The sequence below is a fragment of the Colletotrichum siamense genome (genome assembly GCF_013390195.1).
Source record: "Colletotrichum siamense strain Cg363 chromosome Unknown KSG_Cg363_contig05, whole genome shotgun sequence".
Lineage (NCBI taxonomy): Eukaryota > Fungi > Ascomycota > Sordariomycetes > Glomerellales > Glomerellaceae > Colletotrichum > Colletotrichum siamense.
The window spans coordinates 751,264-763,806 of NW_023501018.1; the positions used below are offsets into that span (position 1 = coordinate 751,264).

The window sequence follows — 12,543 nt, forward strand, 5'->3', positions numbered from 1 at the left end:
CAATGAGCAGCAGGAGTCATGGCGACGACAGTGGACGACGACAGAGGACAATCCCATTGGCCAAGACGACGATGGCCAATACGATGACAACGGCCAATATGATGACAACAGCCAAGTAGACGATATTAGCCTAGACAATGTTGGCCAAGGAGACGACAACGGCTAAGTAGATAATATTAGCCCAGACGACAATGGCTAAAGAAAAGACAATGGCCAAAGAAACGTCAATGGCCGAAGAAACGACAATGGCCAACATGATATTGACCGATACGACCATGACGGCAACGACGGCCATAGTAGGGAAGACATTGGGACAATAATCTATTCTCCTTAAAGGAGACTTGGTAGTCGTGTCTGACGGCCTATAACTATAACAGCAGCAATTACATGTAATCCATCCGGCCTGTCCGTTGAAAACGAACAATAGGCATAGTCAAACCCGGGTATCCATACCAAACAATAGCAACCTAACGCCATACCGTCCCTTGATTTCACACCTGTTCCTGAGAGCCTAAGACCGTCCCTTGACCTTATGAGCCTCGAAGCCGTCCTCGTCCTTGCCGACGACGAACTTCTGACCATTTGGCGTTTCAACCTCAAGGCCGCCCTTGGCACTGACGGGAGACATCTCGTAGAGCCATCTGGCAAGAAGGTAACTTCCAGCGGCCCAGGTCCAAACGAGGATGCCAACGGAGCATGTGAAGAAGAGCGTGGGCACGAGAACGAGGAGGGCGACGCCGACCCAGAATAGAGCGAAGATGACGGCAGCACCAAGGGCGAAGACGAGGGTGGAGACGGCAAAGGTCGAGAAGACGATGATGGGCAGGGAGGAGAAGATGGCTTGGGCAACAATGAAGGCCTGGACAAAGTCAATTAGCGAGGTCATCCAATTGGAAGCCAGGTGGGCTTACGAAGAGGAGGGGTCGCTCCTGGGCGAAGTTGGAGACGTTGGAATAGGCTCTCTGTCTGGTGTCGAAGCTGACGACACGGTTTATCTGGCGCTGTCCATAATTGTAGACGCCGACGGCACTGTCCTTGGCAGTGGTCTTGATGTCGTTGTAGTCGGAGTGGGTGGCCATTTTCGGATTGCAGATGGGGGGCTTCTGATGCAAGTTCGTGGGGATATCAGGGGGTGTTGGAGATGTGACTGGGGTTTGTAGATCGGGATTCGGGTGTCTGGTCATTTATCAATCGAACAATCAAGGGATGACGGACGGCACTAGAGAGGACAAGGACAGAAGAGGGGTCGGGGGATGACGGGCGACGACGGGGGACGACGACGACGGACGACGGGGAAGGGAGACACTACAGAAGGCAGGTGCAGTGGGGGATGAGGTGATGCAGGTGCAAGTCAGCGGCTGAAAAGGAAGCTAAACGGAAAGAGCCCCCTCAGTGTCTCTGGAGGCAGGTGCAGTACTGCTGACGTTGTGGTGACTTCCTTCCTTCCGTCTGGGCTTGGTGCAGGAACGGACGGCGACGTGGACGGGAAGTCGCGTCCGGCCGGCGTTGGCGCGTCTGCAGGTCGCAATTTAGCTCCTTCGTGCCTGCAGTTTCCCCCCAGCTTAATTGGCATGGGCAGGCACTTTCCACTGCCACTTCCACCTCCACAGCCCACTTTCACCTCGGCAGGTGGTGCGAAAGCCACACCACAAACAGCAGCAGCGAGCAGCAGCCACAACCCTGCCTCCTGCTGTGATTGGATCCGGAGCTTGGGCCAGTTGCACCCGTGCGGATCTCAGGGAAGGTACCCACTAAAGTTCCCATTCCAGCAAGACACTACCTAGGTACGTACCTATCCGCGTACCTTCGGTCCTTCCCAGATCTCTCACGGCTCCCACCTCCTTCTCTCCCCAAAGGAGTCACGTGCTCGTATCGGCCGGCCCGGAACGGCAAGGTCGCCCAAGTCCGTGACATGGTCGAGAACCTACCTCTCCTCCTCCCCTTTTTCAACGGCTGTCAAGCAATTCCGTCATCTTTCTGATGTCGCGCCTTGCCCGTTGAGAGGGGTTGAAAGAAGCTCAGCAATCTGAAGGCTGATACGATACGGATCGCGCTCGGTCGACCTCGCTGCTGTTGTCGTGCATGCTGCAAGGCACATACATGGGTCCCGACCCGTAACACCAAGCTTGGAACACCACACTAGGAACGCAGCAGGACCCGGGTACCTCGTACCTCCACTTCACTCCTCGTCCTGATGCTCTTCCTCTCCACCACCAACACTACCACTACTTCCACAACCACCATTTGAGTACCACCTCGCGCTGTCGCGCATGCCATGCAGCCCGGCAGTATGAGAAGACGCCACAAGCTTGGGGATCAGATACCTTGGATCACCTCAGAGTCCAAGCGCCAAAACATTCCTTGAGACACACAAACATTCCGTCATTCGCGGATCGACCAGGAACACCTTCGTTCCTCATCCTCTCAACGTCCAGCCCTCTCACCACGCCCAAATGCCAGTGCCATGAACGGCGACTCCCCAGGGACAGACTCGCCCTCTCTCAAGGCGGAGGTCACCCGCCTCGAAAATGGAAATGGGAACGCGAACGGCGGGAAGCAGAAGACGGCGTCTGGCGTGCGCGGCACCCGCATCGGCCACAAGAAGTCGCGGAACGGCTGCCAGCAGTGTAAGAAGCGCCGAGTCAAGGTCAGTTCATGAGTGGGACCGGGGTCGGTCGGGGTCCTACCTAAGGTCGAAGGATGCCAAGTCCCGACACTAGATGGCCCAATTGCTTGCGAATGGGAGCTAACGGTTCTCAGTGCGACGAAGCCCGCCCGTGTCGGAACTGTGTCCGGCACGATGTCAAGTGCAGTCTGGTCCTGACTCCTTTTGCCCCGCAGCTTCCCGCTGTCACCGAGTCGCCCAAGCCGGCCCCGGAGGCGGCGAGCACTGCGACCCCCGGCAGCGTCGGTGAGGCTTCAACGAGCAGTCGCCCGGCCAGTCGGCGGGACAGGAACTCGCCTCAGCTATCGTTGTTGAAGGAGAAGCTTGCTGCCATGCAGGGGCTCCTGTCCGAGTTCTCAGCCGAGATGGATGCGCTCAACCATCAGGGAGTAAACGGAAACTCGAGCGAGACCTTTTCGGAATCGACGCGAGGAGACTCTGGGGACTCTCAGGGGGTTCCTCAGGCAGATTGGCTCACTGACATGCAGCTGGTTCACCACTTCACGTCTAATACGGCACACACCCTGTCAGAGAATCCGGACTTCATCCACTTGTGGACAACCACTGTGCCGCAGATTGCGTTCGCCAACGTAAGTCGACATCATGACATTTGTCGTTGCCTGCTGACTCGGGCAGGACTTTCTCCTTCACGGCATCCTCGCCGTTTCGGCCATCCACCTTTCACACCTCAACCCTGAGAAGAGGGACGAGTACACAACCATCTCCACACGGCACCAAAACATCGCCCTCAGCAAATTCTCTCCCGGCTTGAACGATATTGGAGAAAACAACGCGGACGCCTACGTCCTCCACGCCATCTGCATCTTCCTTCTAAACACATACTCAATAGCACATCCTCATGGTCCCATCACATCCAAGGACGTGGCTCAGTCCTTCATCTTGCTGCAGGGTGAGGTTTCATCCGTATGATTTCAAAGGGAAGCTAACAGGCGTAGGCATCAAGAGTATCCTTACACTACCTTTCGCTCATCGCTATATCTCCAACGGACCACTAGCACGATGGCTTTATCAGGGCGGTGTCGAGCCGGCCGTGGGTGGAAACTACGCCACCAAGATCGACGATCTCCTCAACCTTACCCGAAGCATGGCTCCATCCGAAGATACGTCGATGTGCCAATCCGCCCTCGAAGGCCTCAAGCTCACCTTTGCCGCCGTCTCAACGCCGTCCCACCGATCCGGCCTCGTCTGGCGATGGGCAGTCTCGCTTCCCCAGTCCTTCCTCGAACTCATGAGCCAGAACCACCCCATGGCTCTCGTTATTCTCATGTACTACGCCGCATTGGTTCACGCCTTTGAGCGAAAGCTATGGTACCTCAATGGATGGGGTGTGAATGTTGCTTCCGCCCTGGACAAGGCGATCCAGGAGCCGTGGAGAGAGTGGATTCAATGGCCGTTGCGGTGTGTCCGTGACGGCGTTGACATCAGGCAAGTCGAGCCTAACCCGCCGCCAGACACAATACCCAAGCCGCTGTCGCCCAGCATCATGCCTCCATTGTTCAAGATGGATCTATTCAGACTGGGCGAGCCTCCACCATGAACAGCCATAGCCTTGAGCCGATCGGTCCAGAGCTCGCTGCGGGCTTCACAAGACCGGAAACGCTCATGTATAACACCTTGAACCATTTACATCGACAGCGGCTAAGACCAACCCAGTTGACGAGAGATCAACGAGCGCCACGAGTTGACGCGCTTTGAGCATGCCGGGCGGGCCAAGAGAACTGCTGACTCGGAAACCCCGAGAAAACACAGCAAGCAGCGTGCGCGACACGGCCTTGTTGATGTGGGCATGGGCCTCGAGTGGTCCCGGGGCAGATCCGGGCTGCTGCCCAGTGTGAACTGATATCGGCTCGAGCGCCGAAGATATCGCGCCTCCGACACTTGTTGAGAACCAATCGTCACATCAGAAACGCCAACGTGCCGCCCCCTACTTGGGTCCATTCACCAAACATAGGACGCCTCGTACCACCGGAGCCTAGTGTATTGCTGGAGCTTTGTCGCACATTCGTGTAAATAACCATACATACATTGGACATATGATGACCGAATAATTATATCCTTGATACCAGATTTTGTGCAGGAGCGCAGACGCGGCCTTCAGGGGCGTCGTGGTGTCTCGATGAATGAGGACCTTGTCTGGGTGCACTCAGATCTTTGAGTGCGCCGGCCGACAACTGGACTGCGAATTAAGTAAAAAAAAAAAAAAAAAAAACACAATGCGACCGGCAGGAATGAGCAAATGATTGACGGTAAGAAGTGTCAAAAAGCAAAAGGATGTCCTCGGAGAGGCTCGAACTCTCGACCTTTGGATGTCTCTATCTGTGACAGAGTCATATTGAGTAATATGAGACCAACGCTCTACCGACTGAGCCACGAAGACTGGGTTGATGAAGGGCGGCAGGTTTGTGGACTATGTTCCTTGCAGCGCATCTTGGCCAATCAGAAGTCTTGCTCGCCCGGTCGCCCCACCCCGTCCACTCGGCCCCCTCCGCGGTTCCATCCCGCACTTTGAATCCTCCCGACCGCCATCCACATGGAACCTCACTGACAACACCCACGATCCTCACTTACAACACCAAGGGCCCCTAATCTCAGCATCACCGCACCCTCTTTATCACTTTGTCTGCAAGGCCCACGACGACACTTACGCGTTTGACAGGACCCCCGGACCCCATCACCCAAAACTCTGTGCTTCTCTTCATCATCAACAACGTCTGCCACCACCACCGCCATCACCCCTCCTCATCCACGAACCCTTCCCTTCTCCCTTTGTTTCCCGCACCTTACCTTACTCCAGCCCCTCGAGCTAGAACCCCAAAGGGCCGCCTACGCACTTACCACATGAAACAAACCTTGCACGCAGCACCCACCAGCAACATGGGATGATATCTCGCGCGCCTGCTCCAAGCCTAATGAACCCCTGTCCCGCAGCCCCTCATCCAGTCTCCTTCTCTGCTCCGTCCCGTGTGCGCCTCCACGAGTGTCGCCCCCGCGCCTAGGCCTCCGTACGCAAAATGCGCCTCGTTGATTATGAGCAATGAGCACGGGAGGGCATTGTCTTTTCCCGGACACACGCCCCATTGGACGAAATTCAAAAACGAATCACCCACCAGAGTATTTCCCGGTTTTCTTCGTAAGGCCAGACCCAGCGACGCCCAGAACCCAGACCTTAGACCCCTCGCCGCCGCACACCATCTTTCCCACAGATTTCGCTTCGACGCCCTCTTGACTCCAACCCAGGCCTCTCGTCCCTCCCCTCCCCAGGCCACATCCATGATGACGCTCCAAGACTGTCCAAACTCCCTCCCATAGCACCGCCCGTAGTCAGTAGACCAAAACGTATATCATCACCCTCAAACCTCACCTCGCCTCTTCCCCCCTCTGCCCTCCTCTCCTCTCTCCATACCCATCATCCACCTCATGATACCTTCAAAATGCCTTCCTACCAAGAAGACGACCTCCAATCAATAGGCCCCGCGCCCTCCTACACCTCCCGCACATCCACCCTCCGCCGCCGCCTCAAGAACCCCTTCCACCGCTCCTCCTCCTACCCGAAACCCCCCGGCCGCGGCGTCTCCCACCACGTCCACCGCGTCACCACAACACTCGGCCACCCCATCAACCGCGCCGCCCACCTCCTCGGCGCCGAGGGCTTCATGCCCTCCACCATGCCCAACGAGTGCGCCAAAGCAGCCCGCATCCTGCACGCCTTCACCGACGACCCCTCCCCGCCCCCGTCCGCCCGCGGCGGCCAGCCCCTCCACCCCCTCGGCCTCTCCACAAAGTCCCTCGTCTCCATCCCCCCCAAGATCCTCGCCTCCTGCGCCGGCCTCGCTATCTTCAACACCCTCCGCGCCGGCGCCTACATGGGCTCCCTCTCCGCCGGCTCCGGCCTCGTCGTCGCCCGCCGCCCCGACGGCTCCTGGTCCCCGCCCTCCTCCTTCGTCATCTCCACCCTCGGCGCGGGTTTCATGATCGGCCTCGACATCTACGACTGCGTCCTCGTCCTCTCCACCGCAGCCCAAGTCGCCGCCTTCACCCACCCGCGCGTCTCCCTCGGCGCAGAGTCCTCCGTCGCCATCGGGCCCCTCGGCACCGGCGGCGCCGTCGAGGCCGCCCTCTCCAAGACCTCGCGGCCCATGTTCTCCTACATCAAGTCCCGCGGCTTCTGGGCCGGTGTGCAGGTCGAGGGGACCATCATCCTCGCGCGGCAGGACTGCAACGCCGTCGCGTACCAGGACCGGCGCACCTCCGCGAAAAAGATCCTCGCCTGCCAGGCCGAGTGGCCTGAGGGCTCGCAGCCGCTGTGGCACGCGCTCATGGCCATGGACGGGTACTACTCCGCCGTGATGGACGCGGACATTGCGCGCGAAGTGGCGCTGCTGGGCCCGCCTGGCGACGGGGAGGTGCCGCAGGGGTACGCGAGCCCGCCGCCCGACGTGGAGGACGACACGCCCGCGCCGGCGTACACGCCGTCCGTGGCGTCGGCGTGGCGGTACGGGAGCGAGGAGGGCGTGACGGAGGCGCCGCTGCCGCCGGTACCACAACTGCCACCGCCGCCACCGCCGCCGCCGCCGGTGCCGGTGCCAGTATACGACAAAGACAGGTTGCGAAGGCTGGTGCAATGATGAACAAAAAGTTTAATCCGTGAATATCTTCATTTTGGGCAGAGGGGAGTTCGTTTCATTCGGGACGGGGTGTTAGACTGTACCTTTCCATAGCGGCAATACCAAATTCCATCAAATTCGCACTCTCAAGATTCCCATCTTCTGCAAGAGGGGGAAACCCAAACATTCGCCTTCGTTCCCCAGGGCCCATCCCTGAGCCGAAACAGCCGCAGCTCACCCTCTCGGTAAGCACCCATATCCTCAAATCATGCGTTTTGCCGTGGGGCGAAGTTAGAGTTCGTCTCTTTCCGCGTGGCCAACGTTGCCGAGACCGGGGATTGTGCCAGCTCTGGATGCGGGCCCAGGGTCAATTCTGCCCGGCCTAGACCCGTGGTGAGTTTTTGGGGTTGAGGGGTATTAGTAAGTGATGGTTTGGGAGGCGGTTCGGAAGCATGCGAGCGTTTTGGTGATGATGGTTTGGCTGGTAGTTGAATGGCCGGTTAAGGTCGAGATTGTTCGTTCTTATTATAGACCTGCTTGGTGATTGGAGGGAGTTGTTGCTCTGCAAGCAAAGACAGTGACAGCTTGTCCGCGTCCTTTTTCGTCCTCGATGACCGGGGTGCTGCTTGTCCTCTGCTTGGCCACCGACGGACTCTAGCTGCTGTGGCCATCCTTCCCCGTACTGGAAGGCAGAGAGCACTTCCGACATGTCTATGAGAGTGAGTAGTCGTGGCCTTGGTAGGTTCGTGCCGCAAGCAGGAGAGTGTGCCGGGAGGCTTGTGTTTGTGTCTGTCCCTGTCATCTCGTGAGTGCATCTACACCATAGTTCGAAGGTCAGTATAGTTTCTATTGGGTTTCCCATGAGCATTGGAAGGGACTGGTGCCAACTTGAAACGGCTCAGATTCCTGCTTAGTTCGCAGGACTCTCGGTTCCCTCTCAGTCCTTCCAAAGCTGGTTGCTTTTATACCCTTTCAAAAGGCCACGCCTGCATCACTGTCATGCACGATGCGGGCTATCATCAGACATGCTTGCTATTATCTCTATCGTAGCTGTCTGTCTCCGCCGTCGTCCGGCTTCGTCCGCCCTCGTCCTCGTCCGTCTCTATCTATGCCAGTCATACACGTGAAACTCTTACAAGTACAAGCCCTCGGGCTCGCTCTCCTGCTTAGTGCGCAGGACTCTCTCCCTAGCAGACCGGAAGTCCGCCATCTGCACGCGCATACGGCGCTCGCGCAGGGCAAGCAGACCGGCCTCGGAGCAAATGGCCTTGATGTCGGCACCGGAGAGATCGTCCTTCTGCGAGATGAACTCCTCGAGGTCGACGTCATCGTTGAGCGACATCTTGGAGGTGTGCAGTGTGAAGATCTTGCGCTTGGTGTTCTGGTCGGGGTTCTCGAAGAGAATCTTTCGGTCGATACGTCCGGGACGGATCAGGGCAGGGTCGAGCGTCTCGATCTTGTTGGTAGCCATGATGACCTTGACGTCACCACGGTCGTCGAAACCGTCGAGCTGGTTCAGAAGCTCCAGCATGGTTCTCTGGACTTCACGCTCACCTCCGGATGTCGAGTCGTAACGCTTCGTGCCAATAGCATCGATCTCGTCAATGAAGACGATGGAGGGGGCGTTCTCGCCGGCAACCTAGTGACGTTAGTAATATGACAGTAGCAGAGAGTGATTGTGCGTACCTGGAAGAGTTGGCGAACGAGACGGGGACCGTCACCGAGGTACTTCTGGATGAGCTCACTTCCGACTATACGCAGGAAGGTGGCCGAAGTCTGGTTGGCAACTGCCTTGGCGAGCAGGGTCTTTCCGGTACCGGGAGCACCGTAGAGAATGACACCCTTGGGCGGCTTGATACCCATCTCCTCGTAGAGCTCGGGGTGGAGCAAGGGCAACTCGACCGACTCTCTGACTTCCTGGATCTGTGTCTCCAGACCACCAATATCGGCGTATGACTCTGTGGGTGCCTTGTCCAGCTTCATGACGCTGACGAGAGGGTCGGCGTCGTCGGTCAAGACACCAACGATGCTGACGCTCTTATGGTGAAGCAGCACACTGGCACCAGGCTCGAGCAGATCCTTGTCGACGAAGCTCATGATGCTAACATAGTACTCGGGACCAGTAGTACTGCTCACGATGGCGTGGTCGTCATCAATCATCTCCTCGAGCGTGCCGACACCCATTGGGCTACCACGCATGTCATCGACCCGACCGCGCTCATCGGCGAGACGGTCGACATCGCCTTCGGGGCCGACGGCAGCTCCTTCCTTAGCCGCCTTGGCCTTGCGGAGGCGCTCCTGGTTCTCGACGTACTCCTCCTCGAGGATGAGATGGTCGTGGATTCGTTGCATTCGCAGCAAGCGGAGCTTGCATCTGCTCGTAGGGAAGACGGCCGGGAGCTTGGCCGCAGCGCTGGTGCCGGCAGCCTTTCTCTTCTTGCGGCCGACTCTGGTGGTAGGGCGTGGGGGAGGCTCGTACTTGGGCTTCTCCTTCTGTAGAGATGCCAGTTAGATTGATAATTGATGATCGGATTCACTTCAACGTACCTTCTTGTCCTTGTCGTCCTTGCCGTCGCCTCCCCCGCCCATTCCACTCTGGTTCTGTCCCATGGCGTCTCTCTAGCTGTCGTCCGTCGTCTCTGTGGCTCTTGTGTGTGTCGTGTGTGAGTAAACAGCAAAAAATGGACGGCGTGGTGGTGGTGGTGGTGGGAGCTCGTGATGATGATGGAGTTGGGTGGATGCGAGCGACCAGGCCAGGGTAGAGGTCGACGAGGTGCGAGGCTGCTACTGCTTGCGTCTTGCGTAGGTAAGCACGTTGGTGGCCGTACCTGCCTCGTACCTTCCTTGAGCACAGACCCTCCACGGCAGGCGCCAGAGGAACGCGCAGCTTCCCTCCCTCGGGCTATCCCTTTTCCGGAAAGAACGCTCCAAAATCACGTGCCCTCCCACACTGATTAGTCACCTCCAAGGTTAGAGGTAGGTGCGACCCGATGCTCCGTCCCTCGGCGCCGGCTTCTCCACTTTTAGGGCGGCCGGCACCCAGAACACGGAAGCTGAACGAAGCTTACTCTACTATGTAGACCTGCCCATTTATCTCAATTCTTACACCCTGTGGTGGTCATTCGACAGATCTACAAGCTGCTGACTCTTGTGACTCGTCCTCGTCATTCTTTTTGTCCTCATTGTCCTTGGTCTTGTCGTCCATCATCGTCGTCCGTCGTCGTCGTCCGTCGTCGTCGTCCGTCGTCGTCGTCCCTCTTCGTCTTCGTTGCTGTCCTTGTCGCTCTTGTTGTCCTTACTCTTGTCGTCCTTTATCGTCTGTTATTATCTCCTCTATATTTACTTCTTCCTGCTACCTACCCTTCCCTTTATCTACCTCACTATCTACTCACTTCACCACCTACCTACTTCTCCTTTTGCTTACCTCTTCCTTACCTACCTTAATCTTATCACCTCCTCAATATTTACGCAGAATCGTGACGGCACGATATTTAATCCAAAAAGCCTCTGCACGCCTTGTACATCCCCTGTAATATCTCATTTGACGCTGGAGTCCGCCATTCAAGCCGGCCTGCCCGGTTCTGAACCTTTCGGTAACTCCGTGCTTGCCATCGTGGTTTAGCATTCTTGCATCAGGGCAACTAACCCAGCGAATCGTTTTGCGCCTCCACTCCCGGAGCCTCGCCACTGGAGCGTCGATGAGCTCGCGTGACGTCGAAGGGGTACAAATGAAGCATTTCCTTTCCCTCAAGGTTACGGAAGATAGATCCACAAGAGTCACGCGGTAAACAAGGTTTCATGAACTGACCGTAAGACTTGCAAATCCCGAATAAATATCCAGCACCTCTTTAGCTAGAACTTCAAATTAGTTGACGATAAAAGACCGCCTGTGTACCATACCTTACTTCTTCTGACTTTCCACATCGGACTGATCCTCGTCACTCACAACACCATGTCTCGTCAAGGATATCGAACCGCACAATGGGAAGGACAACCCCCTCCGATTGAGCAGCGTCCGTGGTGGAACGTCCGACATCCAACTGCAGAGAAGTCCCCCCACGGTCACGACAAAGACAAACCCTTCCCGTGGATGATTTCCTCCAATCATGTGGCCCCAGGCTTTGATCACCCATTCAAGCAAGAGAACTCGCCGTGGTGTCTGCTTCTCAGATTCATGCTGATGGACCTTCAACATCAGATGATGCATGGTATAAGCCTTCGGCCATGGGCCGAGCATCCCGTCCCACAAACCAAAGCAGCCCTCCAACGCCCTTCTGATATTGCTCCCTATGGCAAGCAACAGCAGAGATGGGGCCGCCGGTTTCTATTTTCACCACCGACCTCCAGCCAATCTCACGAAAGCAACGGGAAATGGCTGGTTGTTGCTTATCTCTGGGGGGAGAGCGAGGAGTGGCTAGACACCGTGGATATAGGGTGACTCGTAGCGTCTTCGCATTGTATTTGGTAAGAAAATGCAAGTTCCAACGGTAAAACAAGGTTGACTGACATTTCCAGCCACAAGTTTCATGAAAGGTTGCTTGACTCCCCCTCAGGTACCAAACATCGTCAGGATTGGTACAAGATGTACGAATTTCGGCGCATATCGGCCGGACATTCGATCACGCTAGTCGATCTCCTGCGTACAAAACCAAAGTCTTATGCGGAGAAGAGGGAACAGGTCGGCGCAGAACCTAGAATTTTCTCCGATCAACTCAGAGCGTACATTAACGCATTCTGCGACATTCTGGATAGCGGCGGAAGGCAAAAGCCTAGTTCAACCGCCCAAAAGCTACCTGAAAGAGAAGCCGAAGTACATGCTGAGGCTGTGTGTCAAGGTAAGATCCCTCATGAAAGGGAAGTTGAGGGACATATTGAAGCCGTTAGTCCTAATTAAGCATGATCTGAAAAGCGCGTTAAGGGAGATATTCTCAGTTTCACGTTTGCGATTGGGGTCACTCCAAGATATTAGCCAGTCATGTACAACGATGAACTCTTGTGGTAGCTTCGCAAGGCTGACGTTGGTGGGATTTATTAAAGCTTCAATTATGCTACGAGGTATGTAGTACGCGTAAAAGCGCTTCTTAAAGAGCTGGCAAAGGCATCGCAAGACCATTAGCAAACTCTCGTAGATCCAGTGAATAATCTTAAAAAATTGTTTGCTACTTTCTTACAGATTCATACCTTATGCTACGATTGCTGGGCGAATCCGGGTCTACAGCCCCTTCATACGTTACCACTCCATTCTCGTTGATA

The 12,543-nt window shown here is 56.3% G+C and overlaps 4 protein-coding genes across 4 annotated transcripts; 2 read left to right on the forward strand and 2 right to left on the reverse strand.

Moving 5' to 3' along the window:
- Positions 1-511: 511 nt before the first annotated feature.
- Positions 512-1,079, reverse strand: CGCS363_v007858 (uncharacterized protein; the record flags this gene model as incomplete). Its single annotated transcript, XM_036639707.1, has 2 exons — positions 512-859; positions 912-1,079. 2 exons carry the CDS (start codon positions 1,077-1,079, stop codon positions 512-514), a joined length of 516 nt encoding a protein of 171 aa, XP_036494957.1.
- A 1,385-nt stretch (positions 1,080-2,464) lies between these two features.
- On the forward strand, positions 2,465-4,223 carry CGCS363_v007859 (Sterol uptake control protein 2; the record flags this gene model as incomplete). The annotated part of the gene is made up of 4 exons (XM_036639708.1): positions 2,465-2,647; positions 2,761-3,255; positions 3,302-3,575; positions 3,622-4,223. 4 exons carry the CDS (start codon positions 2,465-2,467, stop codon positions 4,221-4,223), a joined length of 1,554 nt encoding a protein of 517 aa, XP_036494958.1.
- Positions 4,224-6,117: 1,894 nt separating this feature from the next.
- CGCS363_v007860 (SH3 domain-containing protein) lies at positions 6,118-7,311 on the forward strand (the record flags this gene model as incomplete). Its single annotated transcript, XM_036639709.1, has 1 exon — positions 6,118-7,311. One exon carries the CDS (start codon positions 6,118-6,120, stop codon positions 7,309-7,311), a length of 1,194 nt encoding a protein of 397 aa, XP_036494331.1.
- Positions 7,312-8,422: 1,111 nt separating this feature from the next.
- Positions 8,423-9,900, reverse strand: CGCS363_v007861 (26S proteasome regulatory subunit 4-like protein; the record flags this gene model as incomplete). The annotated part of the gene is made up of 3 exons (XM_036639710.1): positions 8,423-8,929; positions 8,977-9,783; positions 9,838-9,900. 3 exons carry the CDS (start codon positions 9,898-9,900, stop codon positions 8,423-8,425), a joined length of 1,377 nt encoding a protein of 458 aa, XP_036494330.1.
- Positions 9,901-12,543: the final 2,643 nt, after the last annotated feature.